General features: G+C 43.4%; 1 protein-coding gene across 1 annotated transcript in view; it reads left to right on the top strand.

Annotated features, from left to right (window-relative positions):
- Positions 1–5,891: 5,891 nt before the first annotated feature.
- LOC146186709 (uncharacterized) overlaps positions 5,892–21,574 on the top strand; it is a 50,519-nt gene continuing 34,836 nt past the window's right edge. The window contains exon 1 of the mRNA XM_084608094.1: positions 5,892–6,295. Coding sequence (XP_084464220.1) covers positions 6,241–6,295 — 55 coding nt within the window. The 5' untranslated portion in view covers positions 5,892–6,240. The remainder of the gene's footprint in view (positions 6,296–21,574) is intronic.

The raw sequence follows: 21,574 nt of genomic DNA on the forward strand, positions 1-21,574 counted from the left end.
TGCAGTGATACGTTTATTTATTTATTTATGACCCGGACATGGTCCCATTGTCCGGTTTCCCTTCTCCGTTGTTAGACATAGAAGTTTGGTTTGGTTTGGTAAAACTTTATTTCCCACAGTAGGGGTCCTGAAGGACATTCGGCTAGGCGCCAGGTGTAGAGGGCAGCTCCCACGTCGGCACAGAGGGCCCGAAGCTCTCCGCCGCGGCGCGGGCCTCCTAGGCAGCCCGAAGCTGACCGTGTTAATCTTCATTCCGTATGAAAACCCCAACATGGTCTTGCGTCGTTATGCTACAGCCATTTCTAAATTCCATGCTGTAATATTTTTCAGCTTGTTTGTCACAGGAAGGCGGCATTCTGACTGGGGGACAGCTTGCGTTGGGTCCGTGCCTAAAAAAAGGTGACATGAAACTTGTTAATTATCGCCATATTTCACACATTTCCACATGTTATAAATTTCGGGAACATATCTTAGTGGCTTACATAACGAAATATCTGGATGACAGTGGTGTGCTTTCTTCTGCTCAACACGGTTTCAGGAAATGATTATAAATTTTGACTCACCTAACATGAATTCTTCAGTTTTTCAAAAGCCGTTAACCACTCAGGGAGGGGTGATACATTCTTTAAAATTTTTAAAAGCATTTGGTGTTGTAACATATGCTAAGATAATATATAATCGAACTAACATCTCGTCCTAAGTTTTTAATGACCTATGTTTTCTCATATCTCACGAAGAGTGTACATGTTGTTAACATAGATGGTTACAACTGAAATTCATTATCGGTTACATCAGGCGTTCCACAACGAATTGTACTAGGCTCATTGCTATTCCTAGTATGTATAAATGGTACCGCTACTGATATATTCCAACCAGTTCAAATTAGGCTCGTTGCTGATTTTTGCATTTTGTTCAACTAAATCAACAGCCCTACAGACGAAAGTCTACTTGAGTCTTATCTCTTGATTATTGACGCATAGTGAAGTAAGCGGGATATGCAGCTGAATGCCCCAAAAACAGTTCTTACGAAGATTACCAAAAAAAAAAAAAACCGTTCTACACTCATTTGCATACACCCGCTTGTAGAAGGTAAAGAAAATATGTACCTTGGTGTTACCATATCTAACAATCTAAGTTGGGCTGTCATATTGTTATGGGCGACGAATAAACGGGCCTTGGCATGGGCAGGCTCGCTCGCACTAAGTCCGCCATTATTCATAAAATATGAGCTACATCATCATCGGTAAAGATCTGTCTCAATTCTTCATCGGCTTGCCGCCTCGTAACATTTTTTGTTGAGGCGTGGGGGTACGTCATTGCTCGTCCTCCTGGCACGGAGCTCCGGCGCACTGGGCCTGCTTGCGCCGTCGACACTGGGTTGCTGGGACGACACATAACCTGGCTGTTATCCAGACCCGACGGACATCGCCATTCTGCACCCGCCCATGTTCTGGACATAACCACAAGACACGAAGAAAGACAAGTAACCTGACGTTACGACCCCACAGACCCGAGACGCCACCAACACGCGAGGACTCATAACCTGGTACAGGGCATGAAAGACCCGTCCAAATGAACCGACCTACCCGATACGCCGACTAGACGAACCCACCGACCCGAGACAACACTGCACGTGAATACATCGCCCCCGCATGTGCCATTTGGTGCGTGCCTAGAATCCAGTCGTCAAATCCTGGCGACCGGAGCAGCGAAAGCTTCTTGGGCCTGGCTTCGTAGGTCATCATAGCGGCAAGCGGTTACTTTCTTTCTCTTCATCTTCACCGATCTACGCAAGATCATCTTCATGCTCTACCAGACATTAGGGACAATGATCTGTGCAAACACTTGGGGCGAGAGGGACCCTCGACCACATAGTTTAGGAGTGCCCTTAATACCCATGGATAGGCCAAAATATGACAAGTAGAGAAGCCTGGGATACCCTGCACCGTCCATCTGGCGAAAGAGGCCGAAACAAGCCTCTAATCCGCGGGCGCACGACTCCCCGTCTTCCCCGGCATGCGTGCCAGATGCGGGGAAGAGGACGTCCATTTCCTATGGAAATAAAAGTTGTTCAACCAACCAACCATGTCATAAATCTGATCATCTGCTACTTCGTCCACCGATAGAGGCGATCTCTCGGTGGCCTCGGGTACTGTTATGGGTGACAAAGAAGCGGGCCCTAGCTTGGACAGGCGCACTCGCAGTAGGTCCGCCATCTTTCATTAAACACCAGCTACCATCGGCATTGGTCATGTTCTATCCCGATTCTTCATCGGCTTGCACCTCGTAACAATATTGCCAGAACATGCTCGTTTTCCTATAGAAAACTTGGTCTTCTCCGCCACAAACTAACAAATAACCCTTCCAGTGTAAACCTGCAGGTATACTACAGCCTGATCAGAACTGAGCTAAAGTATGTTTCCACTGTTTAGGACCCGTCACGAGAAATTGAATATTGACCATTGGAGAACATCCAGCCAAAAGCCGCGCACTTCCTGTTTTCAAAATGTCGCACATCTGAATCCCTCCATTTTAATGAAAAAAAATTCTATCCCACCACTGCAAACAGGAACTAAAATTTCTATTTCTGCTGAAAAACAAACCTGCTATTTGTCCCGAACCTGACTTCACGCCTCATACAACTAGTCCAGAAGTACATAGTAATGCACAATTTTTAACTCCCTAAAAAGCGAAAATTAGTGCGTTCGAACGTTATTTTTATACAGACGTAATATTGAGGAACGAAACAAGCTGGCTTGCGTTCAAAATTCTGCAGCGTTTTAACCATAGTCGTGTTTCGTATTTTCGCATATTTTCTCTTTAGTGATGAGCATGTTTCATTGTAATATGCTTAATAGCCGCGCTCCTTACAATAGTTGCAACCAGCTGAGGTTCGACACTTTTGCATCCTTGTCACCCCTCCTGCTAGGGCCCGTTTAGGGTCCGCAGTGTTCGTTACATAAATAAATAAAACAAATAAATTAAAACATTAAAACCGGAGTCCCAAATTGTGAAATCATAATCTATGTGTTACAGCGCGATTGTGGTGTATAGAGAAAGCTGGATGTTCTATAGACATGCGTGAACGTTACGTTTCAAATACCGAGCATGTGATCAGCTTTGTCAGCGATGTGTTCTGTAGTGCACAGCCTTGAGATAATAAGTGTTTTTAGGCACTTTTACGATGCACAGCTTCTAACAACACATCATTGAGTTTCAGCGATACACCTCAATTTTGAACACCAAAATTTTGAACACATTCGTCCAGTATCCTCTTAGATAAAAGTACTTGTTCAACAAATAAAAATGTTTTATGTTATTGCTGCCTTGCGATCAGTATCTATACATGCGATAATAAACTTGTGGCCTTTCCAAATTATAAAACTGATATCTCGCTGCCGTTGTTTCCAGACAAGGATTAGTACTAACTGCTTGTGAGTAGCATGCAATGTGATGTTAGGTTTAATGTTAAAAGTGGGAATAAAATTACCATTTCGTGCTTATCTTGGTATGTTAGTGGGCGTAGAAGATTAACGCGTAGAATTGGTAGTTTCTTTTTTTGCTCATCTGGTGGGAGGTATACTCGTGGGGGGGTGGGGGGGAGGGGAGAGGACGTCTCGCATCGTAATGCAGGAGAGTAACAGTTGCTGATATTAACATCGGAAATTAGTAAGGTAGAGCTTATGGTGAAAATGTCCCGTGGCTGCATTTGGAGAAATATTTATAACGTAGTAATGCTTCTGTGAAACCTTCGGCCACCAAGGTTTTCTGACGAGTATTGTAATTGCGCAGCATATACAGGTTTAGCACTTTGCTTTCACTGAAATGGGTTCTCTGCAGAAATGTTTGAAAAGCAAGACCACAACCTCAGCCGGAGAGCGCTCTACAAAACGCCTAAGCAATTGCGGCACCCAACCTAAACGCACTGCGCGACAGATTGCTTTCATCTGCATACAGGCACATGTCACATGCCTAAGTACTGCAAATTTCTATTCTTTTGTGTCGTATATAGCGACTGGCACAACAAGCGGTAACATTCCTGCAGCGTCTACGTGGTTATTTGCTTCAAAAAGACGCCGATTAACGCATCTTCATAGACGTTCGTTTACGTGGTGCCGCACAAATATCAAATTTCAATCATGTTTTTGAAGAGTCGTGTTCGAGTGAAGATGTAAGAGAAAAACGAAAAATTAGCTGACGCCCAAGCCTCGCTTTAGGAATGCATGCTGTAGCACCTTCAACACCGCGTTTTCTTTCCATGAATCTTTAGCATTGAGCGGCTGGTACAGACTTTGTCTTAAAGAACAGTCTTTAGTTAGTGTGATTATTGGGGAAGGGAAGAAAAAATATCTTTCTTACATTTTGTGGGCAATTACACTTACGTGAACGGCATCCAATTTGAAGTACATACGTCATCTGTAAGTATCCCTTTCGCAGATCAGCCTCCAACTTATGCAGCAGATGGATGCTAAGGTGGAAACAAAAATGTTTAGCACCAGCTTGAAAGCTGCGGAAAGAAATGTGCGGTCGTGCCCTAATTTTGATCCTGAAGTACGTCGATGTTTTTGCAACACAATCTTCACAATTATGGGTTACGGTGACAGCATCACCTTGACGACCGAACAGTCTGTATATAATTAGAGGAAATTCCATATTTGTTTTTGCATGTTTTCGGTTTGAACAGCGAACACTAGGGTTTGCGCAAATGGAAATGTTAGAAAGAAAGAAAAACTGGATACGTCTTTACCATCATTGTGCTGATAGCTCTGATTGGACATAGGGCAATAGCTGACAGCTCTAAAATGCCATAGTGATAAAACTGGCCCAAACAATATTCTTCCAAAATTTATGCAGCCTCTGTGTGCTGGGTGCTAAAGGGCGATTTCGTGCTGTTTTATGTCGTCAGGTGGCACAACACAGCCCGATTATGCGTTTCTCCGCGCTCTAAATTTGTCTTGGTACAGACAAGGTTGCAAATTTTTCTGGTGAGTGCATTTTTTATTTGCAGTATAACTGTACAGAAGTCGCTCCCATGCAGCTGTAATTTGGACGCTTCGTGGCCACTGGGGAGCTGTCATTGGATTCTTGCTTACCTCTCGTAGTTTCCAAACATTTCATTTAGCTGTTCGCTGTCCTTCATCGAGCTTTGATCAGTCTGAAGAATCAGTATGCGCTAGCTGAAGTCCGGTGCTTATGAGAAAATAATGCCCCCTGGAGAAATTTTGCATTCCTTTTAAATTTTTCAACAAACTACTTCCGTATTTTTTCTGTGCCTAACATCGCCTCTGTTAAGCAACAGATTCCGCACACTCCTAATATATATTTTGACACCTTCTTGCTCAACGAACCAAAAAGAGGATATATGCAAAAATAGATAAATATTCCTGCTGCAAAGGTAATTTGTTTTATATATAGCACACCGGAATGAAACCAAATACATAACCTATTATAACCCCCCATTTCATTCGTCTCGAACACCAGTGCTGACAACTGGTTGGCCGCTCCATAACTGCAAGCACGTGGGAAAGCCTGAAGAAACAAAAAAGGTATTCCAAACAAGAAATGGTAATTGAGGGGTTGAGTGCTAGCTGATATCGGAGCCTATCCTGCAAATAGCATAACCGCTCAGACAAACATTTTGCTGGATAAATCCTCGCTTTGTTTGCGTGACCCACTTTATTTACTGGAGTTAGCTGAGCTCAGATCCTGGGCAGGCGTGTCGGTTGTGAGAACCGCCCGAGTAGCAGAGTGCGTCTGAGCTCGACTCCACCAGGTGTAGCTAGTGTCATGCTGATCGCATCTGACGTCACGGTTCGCCTGCGGGGCCACGTGTCGCGGCACCGGCTCTCAAAAGAAGGGGCGGTGGTCGGAAGAGCGCAAGTGAACTTCCGACGGCCGTATAGGGTGCAGCCTCAAGTTAGTGCTCCTCCCGCAGTTGCGCTCGCTCGCAATCTTGACACTACTACGATGTGACGAGTGCCACTGCCGCGCATCGAACCACGAATGCTCACCATACCGTGTTATGCTCTTGTGCAGATGTGCCTCCTTGTTGTTGTTTGAATGGGAGGTGCCCAGCCAGAATCGGATTACCTTTGATGACTGGGGATCAAATCTTCATTGGCGTCTGTCTTAAGCAATGGGGACGCTGCGGGTAAGGTGAACGTCCGCAACCAGTAGAGTACGCACTGTTTCTCTGCACTGCAGAGAGACAACTGCGCTGCTAGCAGCCGCTGACCAGGGATGGGAAAGAACCCGCGTGGTCTGCTTTTGCTGCTGGCGCTACTACTTCTGCGAGGTGAGTTCAGTGCTAGTGCCCTCGTCCTCCAGGTATTTACTTTCCCGAGACTTCCTCTCCTGTTTCAGAATTATGGATTGCATATAAATGTTTTTTTTATCTTTTAGGAGTACATCATACGTTAATCATATGTGCGCAGGAGCTCTTGAGGGCATAAGCTTAAAATAAGGTATAACTAGAGCAGGACGCACCATGATGCTGAAATATAGTCAAATTATTTCCTTGCTATGACAGTCCAACCTTTATCGGTAATTACTACTAGCTGCGAATAGTGTCCTTGGGAACAATTTCTTAGGATGTTATCATGTTGGTGAAATGCTGCCAAGGTCTGCGCTAGTTCGAATGAATGGGAGATTTGAAAAGTTGAAACTTGTTCTAAATAACTGATTGACTTCAAGCTGTGTTCACTCCCCTAGTGTCATAATGACACTCGCCGTCATAACATGTATAAATGAAGATCCGAGTGTATAGTCCCTGGTGATCACTACAATAGGGAAGCACAGGGCCTTTGGTGCTCCTAATTATGAGGGATGTTTACACCTTATGCCACCGCTGATAGGTTTATTCCAGGTTTCTGAATTACCATAGTGTTGCAAAGAGTGCTTTGCGTTTAATGCAACTAAGTGTAACAGTGTGTGAACCGTGTACGGGAGTCTGCTTTGCTACAAAAGGTGATGGTCAATACAGACGAGATAAAAATAGGATTACATGTTTTGTGTAGAAATGGCAAAGGTCAGGGATGTTACATTGAGGTGAACGCATTTAAAAATAAAAATCGCGCATTTTTGGGGGGAGGCTCGGAGGTATAAAAGATCTATAACGAGCGCTTGGCACTGGCGTGTCGCGTATGCTGTCCTCGTATCTTCCAGCGGATTTTCGATCGGTTTCCGCTTCTACGAGTTCATCTTCGATCGAAGTCGAAGACAACGCTTGCTCGGATCCAACAAAAGAACAATGAAAGACCTCGCAAAGGGAGAAACTGCGCTTTCGTCGATGTCCATTGTTGAGCATGTACGCGCCGTTCTTACGCAGTTAAATCGTGGTTGTAAATAATAATAAAAAAAAAATGTCTGTCCTCAAAGACACCTCATCGCTCTAAGAGAAAAAGCGCCAGTAAAGCGAAAAGGAGGAGTTTGAAAGTTCGCTTTTTTCCGATTGACTTGCATTTCTTCGGTCTGCTTATGGACTCTTACCAATTACTCTGTGGTGAGCTGATTATGACAGATGTAAACAAGGAAAAGGAATGTAATTTCCTAGCGGTGAGGCAAGCATTACAGGCGTTAAAAGCATAGTAATGAATGGGAAAAGTTAGAAACTCTTGTGGTTTCTCGCTGACTGATTATGTCGACGTATTCCATAATGCACATTCTTGCCAGAAACTCAAAGGTCGGAAATTGTTCAAGACCTTTGTTCTGCAGTGTCTCTGTACAGTGCGATACTAGAATGAAACCGCGATACACTCCTTCATTTACAGTTTACACAGTGATTGACGTTCCTGTTGTATCGTGTTTAATGGCGAAGGCATTAATGTGATCGCAACTTTCAGTTCATGAATGAAGTACCAAATCTGAACGCCACAGCAGTTCAATAAAAAAACGCCGTTTCTTTTTATGGGCACCATAAACTGCTGTTTGGCACAAACGCCCGGTGTCTACTGCCGTCATCACGTTCTGACGTCACGAGACAAGATGGCATGCCCAAGTTAACTGGTATGATCTTCCTGGCCTTGCGCGAACATGAGATCTGCGTCGATGCCAGCAGCTAATTATTGTGTGCGGCGTTACAGGCATCGGGTAACAATAAAGCTAAGATCAGCGCCGCGCGCCTCTGGTTTAGTTTTGTTTATGGGAATTTAACATCCCAAAGCGACTCAGGCTATGAGAGATGCAGCAGTGGAGGACTCCGAAAATTTCGACCACCTGGGGTTCTTTAACGTGCACTGACATCGCACAGCACACGGACGCCTCATTTGCCACCTCCATAAAAAAAAATCTGCTGCGGCCGGGCCCGCGTGTATCTACTAAGTGAAATATTCTTACAAGTGTGGAGGAGAAAATAAACATAAGGCGGAGAACGTTTTTGATTTTTATGCACTTTCAACAGGTAGTACAATTAGGCGTCCTTTCGCACAACACCGTAGCATGTCACGGTCTGTTTGATTCGAGCTGTTGTAATAAAACAAATATTTTAGTACATTTGTGCCCAATTAAAGATAACCTGCATTCACGCAACGGCAGTAGTACTATCTAGTTGCCCTGATCGCACGAATGGTATTTATTACATTTATTTCCTACTTATTTCAGTTCTCTTTTCGCGGCCAAAACTGTCTTAGCGGAGACGCAGAATGATTCGTTGTGTGGCGCGTTCATGGCAGATATTTAAACCTACGCCCCAATAATAATATATTAACAATCAGAAGTGGTTTACGAGAACAGCGCATCATCTGGTACTTTTTCTGTGGACACTTTATCCGCTTTGTACGAGACGGGTGTAAACTGGGAGTGAAAGCGGCAAAAGAGAAAAAGGTGCCGGCCTGGCTACGGAGTAAACACGGCGAATTGGGGTCTTCAACGTGCACTGACGTCATAGAGAACATAGACGGGTTCTTGTTTCGCCTCTATCGAAACGCGGTGGTGAACCTGTCCCCTCAAAAATTTGTTTGTAGAAAAGTATAACTTATATTTAAAGGCAAGGAAAAGCGCTGTGTCTTTAACACTTTCCTGTGGATTCCTGGACAGCGTCGTAAGAGAAGGGAGGAAGGCGGGATTGATGAAGAGAGAAAGAGGTGTCATAGGGGAGGTGCACGGAGTAATTTCGATCACCTGGCGATCACTAACTTGTGCTGACATCGCACAGCCACGGCCGCTCGATGGAAGCGCACTGGGTGCGGCCTGCTGCGTCGCGCCGCCGTGAATGGGCAAGCGCGTCCTTGGGGAGTTTACAGTTGCGCCCGCTATTTTTGCTGAGGGCGCAACTGTTCTGCGTTGTGTTTAGTTATTTGCCGCCATAAAAGGATTGTAGTACTAATGCATGCGAACAACAGAAGTTAAAAAGAACATGAACAATGCTGTATAATTTTCTGGTCTTGCCAATTATTCCCTTTTCATTTCTGGTTACAAAACAAAGGGGCCCGGTCCCCGCCCCTCCGGAACACAGATAAATGACAAAAAATAATCATCTTCAGTCTAACTAGCAGAGTTTCGCTTAGACCAAACATGTCGCCCATTTCTCTGCAGTTATTTGCCTTTTTTGCGCCCAGCGCATTCCCGCAAACTTCGTAATTTATCACGTCCTCCAACCTTTTCTTTAATACCTGCGATATTTTCCTCTTTAAATCCAACCTACGTGTTTTGCGAAGAAATAGGAACATTTACTTTCCTTTAAATGGTATCCGGACTAAATCCGCACAATTTATTCAAAGACTTGGTCGCTGTGCACGAAGGAAGCATGTTTTGTGATATGCTTTCGTGTGGTTCGCCGAAAACAATCCGTTCGTGTAGTTTCTTTTGTTGCGGCAGCACCCTGAACGGAGAAGCGCATACCTGCATACACGTTCTTTCGTGAGAGGATAGGAGATCCGAGTTTTGGAGCGCAGATGTAAACAAAGGAGACTCGTGGGAAAACATGTACTTTGTTTCCAGAGGCACCAGCTTCGTGTTTGCGAGATAGAGTTTCGGGATGCTCACAATCCGCCCATTCGGACTAGAAACGAAAAAGGAGGGGGCGGGGTAGTGTTTCACGGTGGCGGTACTTCTTTGTCCTTGTATTATTGTCTGCCTTCAGCCATGTATGTCTGATATCGCAACGGGTGTTAGAGGAACGAAGAACGAATATATATATATATATATATATATATATATATATATATATATATATATATATATATATATACCTGCCTTGCGCGAGCTGAAAAATAATACCCCTGCGAAAGAGTGCATGCGTCGCTGCTTTTAATGCAATAGTAGGAAATGGTCTGTAGTCCGTTGACTTAAACGCTTTAGCCTGTTCTATGTCATGGCTCAATCTCGCTCGTAAGCCGGCATCACTGTTTTGTTTCCGGTCGCGGAATAACAGCTTCCTACCGTTCCACTGAAGAAGGCCCTATGAAGTCTTATTACAAAAACAATATATGACCCTTTTACCTTTCTTAAGCGCGAGAGTGTATCTTGGACGCTTCTGGCACAAGATGTTTTTCTGTCTGCAGAACTGTACCAGTTCCTTCGCATAAACTCTTAGTTTGTAGCTGCGAACCTGCGTTGGCCACGAAGTAGGCGTTTCAGTTTTATTAAATGCACTTTCTTTCATTTCTTGCTGTAGTCGCATTACAAATACTTGCTTTCGTACATAACAAACTTATTTCCCTTTGTTATCCTTTCCGCGTCTTGGGTATTGTACCTCCGTTTCTGTGCCACACTTTAAATTTGTTTCCCGTTACATTGTAAATTTATTTCTTTTCTTCTATCATGTTTCAACCTTAAACGTGACGTGCGGCGTTTAGTCTATTTCAGTGCTCAAAGTCGGCCCAAAATACTGGTTCCTCCTTTCTGTTTGCACAAGCCTCAATTGCTTGTTATCAATTAAGACCTATTACTACAGATAATATTGTGTTGAATTTTCTTCCACGTAGTACTTCAAACAAAATCTGAACATCTTTGTTCAACATCAAAGGCTCCGAACTTACAGCGTCTATTCTTTCTGTGTGAAAAAGAAATGAGATAAGAAATTTGGATGTCAGTCGCGAGGCTATCTTTGGCCTTACTACTACTGGCTTGTGGAAAGAGAAGATCACAGGCCCGTAGGTTTGTATATTTGTTGAGACACACACGCGTATAATGAGAAAATCCGTTCACTTGAGCTAACAATTTGGAAAGTTTATAAAAATCAACAGTAGGAAAGTAAAAAGAATATTTAGGAGAGCCACTCAATCTAAGCAGAAGAAGCGCTTGTAATTACAGAGGTAGTAAAGTAAGACTAACTGAATAATTTTTTAACCAATTTGGCCGCATGTTTCTCAGAAATTTCAAAGCAGCAGGAAGGGAAATGCCATGTCAACTTTTTAAATGAAGAAACAGTCCTTTTGTGACGCTTCGCAGAGCGATTAATTTCCGTGCCGTTTTCGCCACCAGACCAAAGCAGGGAATTAGACGCGCAGTGAGGTCGTTGGTAGCGGCACTTTGCCTAGTGACGTGAGTCACTAACTACGCCTGCTCTATTGTGCCTTGTTACGCACTTTCGTTTTGACTGTTGCTTTTTACAAAATGCGACCCCGAAATCCTCAGAGACTGTCATTTTGTGTGCACCAAGAAGCCAATTAAAATGTGTAAGTTGATTACGCGTGCAGTTCGTTTTCGAACACTATAATCACAGCAACGCGTCGTCTTTCGCTTTACCTTTTCCACTGACAGCTCTGCGCATCCAATTGAAATATTCTATTTAGTGCGGCAAAAAGCCGGTATTTTTAATTCCCACAAGCTTGAAACAATATTTTATTTTTATTTCAAATGCTGAATTTTTCCTATGTTGTCCATGACATCGGTATCCCTTTGACAGTGCAGTTGGAATTGAGCAACAATTATTAAGTTATTTAAGGAGTTTCAGTTAAACTTGTATGCAACCAAAAAGGTTTTATATCCAAACAAATCTATGTTTTATCCAACTCTCTACTTTCAAAACCTCTTTTTTTTTTCACAGTTTCATTTGAAACATGTTATATCAAGCAGTCATGAAAGCCGTGTTGCAGACCTGAAGCCAGTCACTTTCCCCGTCTACTTTGCCAAATTCTGCCTTCAAGCAAACTTACTAAACTTATTTTACTGAAATTATTTTTTCGAAGCTCAGCTAAATCATGAGCAATTAAGGCTAGAATAACGTTGTAGAAGATGCCCTAGGTACGTGAAGAACTCTTCCCCTTGAAACTTCAAACGTTAACACGGTCTCCACTAAATATGTGTGTTATAAATTACTCCGCTCGTAGGCGGAGGTGTCTCGTCACGGTATTCGAAGTGAGCATGGTTTCTTTATTACTCTTCCAGAACCTCGATGATATATATGTAAGGTTATCAAATTCGTAAATATCTGCATATTTTTCATAATTTCCCTACCTCTTCGTCACAAAGATTTATATTAGTACTGATATCTTTCTTTGTTTATTCTTCTGTTCCGTCCCAACCAATGTCACTTCCCTGGCTTCACAATTCCTTCACAAAACCACTAATTCCACACGAATCTTCGGCACCACTCTGAATTTTTGCGCTTCTGGCACTAGTACCTTAAAGCTTCATATTGTTACGTGGCGACAAAGAAACGGTAGAACATGGCGACAGAATGAATGATGATTTAATGGCTGGCCTAGCGTGAGGGCTCACCTCGCCTCTGCCGATCTTCTTCGCAACACTTTCCGGGACCACCGAGCAATCGTCCCGATCGGTTAATTGAAGTTGGTGGTCACGTGAGGGTCAGGATGTCCAATAAATGACAGAAGAGAATAATGCGCTTGCCACCACGAAGACGATGACGCCGATGATGCTTGGGTGATCTGCCTCCCCTGGAGCTCTTCAGCTATCCGCTAACAAGGTATCCATAGGAACAATGTCTCGAGATCGCGTCGGGCGGCTGGGCGGGGCGGGGGTTGCGTGTTCGTGTCTTTCGGTTCTTCGGGACCGTCGGATCTTTGCTTTGATCTGGTCTCTTGTCAGTTCGTGCGTACGCCTTGTCTTAAGATCCGGGCTTGGGGCTGGGCGTCGATAGTTGCAGCTGGTCGAGGCTGGGCAGGAAGGGCTGAGGCGAAGCTGCGCGGCGATATCCCACGACTTTCGGTCGACGGTCCCGGCGTACAGATCGCGTCGATGCTTCAAAGCGCGGATGGGGATGACGAACCCCGCACCTCAACCAAAATGTTACTTGGCGACAAGCAAAGAGACGGCACAACATGACGACAGGATCAACGATGATTTAATGGCTGGGCTAGCGTGTGGGCTCCTCTTGCGATACTGCCGATCTTCGGAACAATATTTCTCTAAGTGCTTGTGAAGAGAGAGCGAATGCAACCACTACACGAGTCTAAATAAAATTAAAAATTGGAGTCCTATGAAGATTAATATATAAGCACGTAACATGTACCAAGCTAACATACATATATCCAGAATATAATCATAGTGAAATATTTACTGCAGGGAAATTTTAAAACAATCTTGGTCAGCTGTTCTTCTCTTTTTTAAGTTCGTTAGTTTAGATCTCCGGTGAAAAGCAGTTTTTCTTTTAAGAGTACTCGCTAAACCCGAATGTATGCGAGGCACTTTACACATTGCGTCTCTTTGTGCGGCCCTGAGCAACGTTTCTTCAGTTAGAGTATAGTTTTATGAAAACTGTGATACTAAAGTTACGCTTTTGGGAAAGAGTATTAAACAACTGCAATAAGGTTTTAATAGGTTTTACCAGTCCCAAGGCCAACCATGAATGGCGCTTCATTGATGAAGTGTATTCTCTGTTAACCTTCAGCAAATGGCGTTATGCTAACGCCTAATATTTCTAAGCGATAAGTTTTTAATTTCTTATCTTGCTTTCAAAGTGCTAAAGACCACCCTCTTGAAATTCTTAGCAAGATATTTCTTACTTTTATATAAGCGATATAAAATTAGGAAACGGAAATGTGATCCGTATTTAACATTCACTTGGTTATTTTACTCAGAGTTGTATTATCGGCATTCATTTTCAGAAATAACGTCTGTGAAAGAATTGTGGCGCCGTATAGCCATCATGTGCGGTTAATAGTTTTCACTGAATGAATCAGCAAGCAGCTTATCCTTAGGACGAATTTCAATCAATTGATCAGAAGCTACCAGCGTGATGAAAATGCTTCCATACTTCGCGATTAACATAGAGCTGAATTAACACTGCCACTTTGAAGACACCATTCTCTCGGGCATGTAACATTCACAGTGATTCCAGATAAAGATCCCGACAAAAACCGCAGATTCACCTGCAAATTAGCACAAATTATGCTTGATCAATGAATTTGATACTGTGATCGAGCATCCTCCTTATTCACTTGATTTGGCTCCATGCAACTTTTTTTTTATTTCCAGAGTTAAATCTTGCAAAAGGGAACCCATTTTACCTCAGTCGAAGAGGTTCGGAATAAAAAGGAGAATCTTTTGAAGGGCCTTCCAAAAACATCGTTCCAGAACTGCCAACAGCAGTGGCAACATCGAATACAGAAGTGTGTGAATGCTGAAGGCGACTACTTTGAAGGTGGTAATGTCAGAGGGAACTGATTCTCTAAGTTAATAATTTACCGGACCAGTCTCGTTTCTTTTGTGTCACCCTTTGTGTATATTATCGGAACCGGATAGTCCTCTTGACATCTCCGCAATAAGGGTGGCTCATGGTTCTTCGTGGACGCAAGCTCACTCACAAACATGCTGTCAGAATGCATACGCACTAGTACTCGTTGAAACTGCCAGGCTTTTATGTCACCACGCAGACGAATAGTGAGTAATTTGTGGTGGTATTCTGTATATTTATTTCCTAAGAAGAATTTGCCTTTTTTATATATTACACACAAATACTAGGAATCCGTATATTATAAACTATGCGCAAATATGCGGTCTAATGCCTCTTTAGCAAATTGGGCCTTAACATATATTCTTGGATACCTTTGACCTCAGCCTAAAAGAAAAACAAAATTGCATTTGAAGAATAAAGGGAGTAAAATAGAATAAAAATATTCTATATGAAATGACAACAAATAAATTGAGAGTAATTTAACTTTGCAACATTTCACTTCATCAGACGCAAAGTCCTCGACGTGCAAGAACAGTTTATCATTAGCAACAGTATTATTGGGCGCAGCGCGCTCAAGGGCTTTTAATAAAAGAACCGAAAAAATAACGGGAGCTCTACAGCATCCGTCAATATAAAGCAGAAAGAAAAACAAAAACTACACTGGAGCTGAGAAAAACTCGGCGCTTCCTGAGGCTACGCAAATTGCCCAAGTATAGGAAAAATGAAGCTCTTCTTTCATGAAGTCTCTTCTATTAGAGAGCATGCTTAAATCGCAAAAGCCCTATCCCCATATCCTCCCGTCTTCGCGAGCGCATCTATCTCTGGGATGAACGTCTCTTCAAGTACCTTTATTTTCGTTTCAGCAATGACGAAGATGAGCAAAAACCACAGGCTATGTACGCTTGATTCGCGCTGGTGTCCACGTCTGCTTTCGATTCATACACACGACTTATTTCAGGTTATTATGAACCAGACATAAATTCGCGAAACTTGTCTCCCACGAAGCCAAATTACCGCTTTGCGCTGGATGAAGCGGACTTAATGTCTGAAAGTTTTCAATTTTCGTTATGCTACTGTGTGCCTCAACCCCATAAAGTGAAGGAGCCACTGATATATTTAGAGAATTCCTGCCTCTCGGGCGTCTACGAGGTAAACTCTACGCACAACTGAAATAGCTTAATGTGAGGTCATTCTGTCAATGTTAATGTGTTATTGCCGTTTTGACATAGGGAATGAAATTTTGCAGGAGGTGATATAATCAAAAGCTTTCCTTGGGTATTTGAGGCGTAACCTAATTAGAAGTACTACTTTAGTCAGATCCTTCTTGCAATTTTTTCGTTTTTTAATGTCGTCCATTTCTAAAAGGCACCACTAAGCAAATAGTGAATATGCAATGAGCATTATGTGCAACGGTATTTCCGTGAGCTGCATTATTGCCCATTTGAACCAGTTGTGTGTGTCTTGCTGCCTAACACTTAGCGCACGCTTTCTCCGTGAAAATAAATGTGCTCGACAAAAGAGAGTTTCGACAAATTGAATGGCTTTTAACATAATTAATATCCCACTGCGGGGTCCTTAATTAAACGTAGTAGTGTTTCTATCTAATACATTGTGCAGAATTTTCATTGCAAAACTGCAGATATAATCCCGATGGAGTTATGTCTGCACACGCAATCTTAACCCCTCTAATAATGCATCGCAGTTGACGTAGGAATATACCTGGTCGCTTACTTTTTTCTGAATAGGTCACAGGAGCAAGCGACTTATTTGAATGAATTTTGTATGGTTCTATTAACGTTTCTGGCAGTTGTGCAATGTGGGAAGCTAAAGGTTTGCAAAATTTTCCAGCAACGCCCTTCTTATTTCGTTTGATGACTTCCCTTAGAATTATTAGGACTGACTGACGCTCCTCACGACTTTCTTCCAATACCGAAAATCAGGACTAATTATGGCAAACAACCTGCATACTTTTCAGGCATACCTGAGTGAAATTCACTGTTTTCCGAAATCAAAACACAGCTTATATTTCATTTATGTCATCATTATATAAAGACTTACTTATTTTCTACCTTGTTTTCTCCCCACGGACTAAAGTTGTTTGTGTGGGTGGTAAGTTTTCGTGTTTACATTATTTAATTCTTTTTTCAATAAATACATTCTGAGAGTTCTGCACTTTGTGCATTGTTTCTTCCAGTTATTGATTATTTAGAATTTTCTGTACTTCCTCGCTTGCGTTGTATTATAGTTATTGTATTATTTTATTGTTAGTCTACAAGTTGTTCTCTGCACGCCTGTATATTCTTTTCTTAATAACTGCCCTGTAAGTTGCCCACGAATTTATTCATTTTGTCATAGGAGGGCCTCCGGATAGTTTATACTTCGGGACATCCTTCTGGAATACTGATAATTATGTACATGTATCTAATAATGAAAATAAAGACGATAATAATGATGGTGAAAGGCGATGAAAGGAGCAATCCTTGTCTGTAACTTCATGAAGGAAATATGTGGAGTCCACGAAAGATTTCAGTCGATGGCCACTCTTAGTTCGCGATGACTGCTTGCGTAGGGTATTTCTCTACCATTTATACGTAAGGTGTAAATAGGAAGGTTCTACCGTGTAAACACAACGAGCGAACACTTTTTGGTTGAAATCTGCAGACCTTGCGGGTGGAGGTAGGACGGTAGGTGTTTGCATAATGGAAATATTAACAAATTAATGAACGTTGAAGTTTTAACGTATGGTATATATATAAACCTTGTGGCATATATATGGCATATATATAAAGAATAATTTAGGTACTTTATAATGCCAAGGTCAAAGCAGGTGATGCTAGGGGGTAGACAATTGAGGGCATAACCCTTTGCAGACGTTTTTGTTTTTTATAAAAAAAAAAGAAAGTGCCGAAAAAGAATCCGAGTGCGTACAACTATGTAATAAATGTAATAAGAAACATAATTGAGTTCTGAGTCCGTAAAGTGGTTCCGGGCACTCCACAGCGCAATTTTAAAAGATGAAAAAGGGACAGTGCTCGCCCATCGGTTGTTTAGCAAGCCTAATGAAATTACGAATGGCCCCCTTGATCAGTCCCTTAAAACTGCAGAAGCAGAATTTCAAGCTTAATTTTCTCACTGGCAATGCAGTCAGCCCGTCACACCACCTGTGTCGTTTCTCCTCTCGTAGAGATCCAATTTCACGCCCCTGCTATAGCAGCGTTCTCCATACCTCGTGTCGAGTTTCTTTTCATACTTGAGTTCACAGATGCCCGTCGCATGGATATCAAATCTTTTCGGGGTGCCATCATCCATGGTTCGATGCCGTCTAAGTAATCCGGGGCCTTTCAGCTGTGCACCCATTATTCCCAAAGGAGAACGCAAGAGGAGTAGCGAGAGATTTTGGCGTCTACCTTTAGCCTTTGAATAAAATAAAAAGGTGCACTTCGAATGACTGCATCGCCAGAAGGTACGCACTGATTGGTTTTAGTTTTTGTGGGGTTTAAACGTCCCAAAGCGACTCAGGCCACTGAGAATATCCAGAAATAAACCGCTGCGAATCATTATTGAAGGATTTATATGCAAAGCATTTTTCGTGCCATGGAATTGCAGTTGGATATGTGTAATGTAGATTTCCTTCCCAGGAAGCAATTGTACGTGTTACCCATGAAACCTGACCTCTGATGTTGTTTTGCTTAATTAAAGCGTCGGCCACTGAACTCTGTGCATGACTAAAAGTTGTCCAATTACGTAACAGTGTCCAGCTCCTCGTTATTTAAGTAAATATTTGCTCAGAAGTCCTGCCTGTCGCACGTGGGGGTCGAATGAAATGAAGCAGCAGTTGCCTGTCATGGTCGGCTATTTTCGCTATGACCATCGTGCATACTAGATTATGTTCGCTCGCCGCAGTGGCTGAGTGTTTAGGGCGCCGACTTCTGATGACGAGGACAAAGATTCGGCCCCATCTTTGATAGGCGCATTTGAATGTTGACAAAAAGCAAGAGGCCCGTGCCCTGTGCGACATCATCATCCTCAAAATTATGTTAGCTATTCTGGCTCAAATGCTGTTAAAGTGCGTCATTTCTTAACACGGGTGGGGACATTCATTACATGTCACAATAGTTCATATTTAGTTATTCAGTACTCACAAAGGCAAAACGTTAGCGTTGATGGTATTACAGTTAGAAATCGAAATGGTATAGCGTAGTGCTCACGGAGTATCAAAATAAGTAATGGCTGAATTCAGTAGAGCGAATAAATGGGTTAGTTGGTATACCATTGACTATGAGACAACGCACCAGGAAATGCTCATACAGGAATGCTTTTTCTTCTTCCTGCCTGTATTTCCTGATGCGTTGCCTTATAATTATATCAATAATAACTGAAAACTGAAATATTAATATTATTTTAGTTTAGGAACAATATTTTTGCTTGCTAAGTGCGCACGGGGGCTGTATTTACTGTGATCTGTCGAAACAGGACCGCAGCGAAGCGCACAAATATCCTTCTGAACTTCACTTCTTCCTTCTCCACCGATTCACCCGACCGTTCTCCTTTCTTAGATGTTCTGCGAAGGCGCGTTACATTTACCTGCTCGCAGACGATGCCCGTCGGGCGAGTTGAAATACTTGGGCGTGCTATAACGGTAATTCAGATGGCTTATACGGTCTAACACAGCCAGCGGTCCAGTGTAGTGTGACAGTATTTTCTGACAAAACGACACTTACATAGAGGTGTCCACAACAACACATATTCGTAGGGAACATAAGAAACTTGTTGGTGTCGGGCGTCGTAGTGGTTCTTAAAACGTTCTGTTGAAAATAAAATACAATTTCAGGCCAGCTGGCTAGCTTCTTCAGCTCTGCAGAGTGTGGTAGCAAGAGAAGGTTCGTCATGAATGAAAAATGGCTGTATAGTGTAGAGGCCACAGCGGTGCGAGCGAGCATAGATCAGGCAGAAGGGACTCTAGCCAGTTGTCTCATGTTGAGCTGTGTTATATGCATGAGTAATGAACGGTAGAACGCCATCCCAGTCCTTATGATCTGTAGCGACGTACATAGCCAACATGTTGGTGAGAGTCATATTAGTTCATTCTACCACACCGTTCGTTTGGGGATGATAAGGTGTCGCGCGGCGAAAACTGCATGCAATGAGGACGAGAAGTCTTGGACCACGTCCTGTGTGAATTGGCGTCCACGCTCACTAATGAGGATTGTATGAGTGCTATGCCGACGAATGACAAATCGAAATACGAAATGAGATACTTCAGACGCAGTAGTGGACGATATCGCGGCTGTCTCACAGTAGCGGCTTAAAATATATACGCCCACAAGAATCCATCGCTTTCCTTTAGCGGACCGTGGAAAAGGTCCAAGAAGGTTAATGCCAACTTGCTCGAACAGGACTGTTCCAGGCGAAATTGGCCGCAGTTTTCCCGTTGGGCTTGAAGTCGGCAGCTTAAAACGCTGGAACTGCACACAGCTGGCTACATATCGCTAGATAGTTGAACGTATCTTTGGTCAGTAAAAGCGCTGCTGTGTGCGGTGGAGTGTTTGAACTACTCCCAAGTGCCCAGACGTGGCATGGTCGTGGATCATGTCAAAAACGTTGATATGTAAGCTTTCCGGCACGGCAAGAAGCGTGCCTGCTCCCCCAGAGGCGAAATTCTTCTTGTAAAGCAATCCCTCGAGAAATCAAAAAGTATTGTTTATAGAATTTTCGGCCGGATTAAACAAACAAAAATGTCTGGTCTTTTCGTTGCTCAGTTCGAAAAAATTGAGCTGTGGCTTAGCTCTGGTTAAGCCTGAGTGATTGCGAAAGCAACACCTCCCTGGCTGCGCTTGGCTCTGCTGGTGGTTTGGCATGGCTTCGCCTTTTGTGCAACTAAAGGATGTTGCACCAACTCGCCCGTTTGGTTATAGTGTTAAATGGTTTACTCTGGACACAACATGGTTTCTACTGTTTGTTTATTCCAATGAACAGGCTTTGGTGGTCCGTAAACTAGTGGCTCTTGGTCTGAACACTGGTAATTACATAGTTGTTCGAATTTCTACACATCACCAAGTCTAGACCGCTACCCCATTGAGTAGTACTCTCGCTCTGCACTACTCATAGACGATTCTTCGGTCATTCAGCGAGTCCATGAAACTACTCTCGCTCAGTGAACTTGCAGAATGCCGCCGGGCTCGCCATTGTGCGGCATAGGCGCGCTGCTTAGCCAACCGCTCTTGCCTTTCTTCATCTGTCTCCTCGACATGGCGCCGGCGTTTGCGCGCAGCACGTCGCTCCAGTAAAGAGAATTTATTGTGCATGTACATACATATATTAACGCGCATTAATCACAGACCAAAGCAGTATACAAAACACCCTATTGCACATACCCATAATGAAACACATGATTCCCCAGAGAGAGGAAAACAATAGAAGGGGGGGGGGGGTTGGTATGGCAAAGCTGGCATAACAAACCTGCCGTCCAGAACGACGAATAAACGGTTGTGCCAGCGATGCCTTGTACAACTCCTCAGACATGACTAAGCGAAGCGCGCCTGCGACGCCCCGTTTATCCTTTCCTAGCGAGCGGCGCCCTCACGCGGCGGGCAGAGGAGGCCGTCTCGTGGTAGCCGCCGCGCCGAGCGAAGGAACGACTACGGCCGAAGAGACGAGTTGGGGCCCCTGCTCTCCTCTGGTCGTGACGTCACGCTGTCACGTGGTAGATGCCACACCAAGCAAAGGAATAACTGACTGGACGTGACCACGCTGTCACGTGGTGCGCCGGAGCGAAGGAACGACCTCCGCCGACGGCAGAAAAGTGCTAGCAGTATTGCTTTCGCAATAACACTCGAAGATCGGGAAAGGCTTTTGAAAGTGAAGCCAAGTAGTCATCAAAATTGTCTGCGTCATCATCAGCCGTTTGAAGTGGCAAACGCGAAATACAATCAGCATCTGTGTGTAAATGGCCGCTTTTGTGCTCAACAATAAAATAAAACTCTTGTATCTGCAGAG

Source organism: Amblyomma maculatum, chromosome 6 (genome assembly GCF_055883805.1).
Source record: "Amblyomma maculatum isolate TAMU_Amacu chromosome 6, ASM5588380v1, whole genome shotgun sequence".
Taxonomy (NCBI): domain Eukaryota; kingdom Metazoa; phylum Arthropoda; class Arachnida; order Ixodida; family Ixodidae; genus Amblyomma; species Amblyomma maculatum.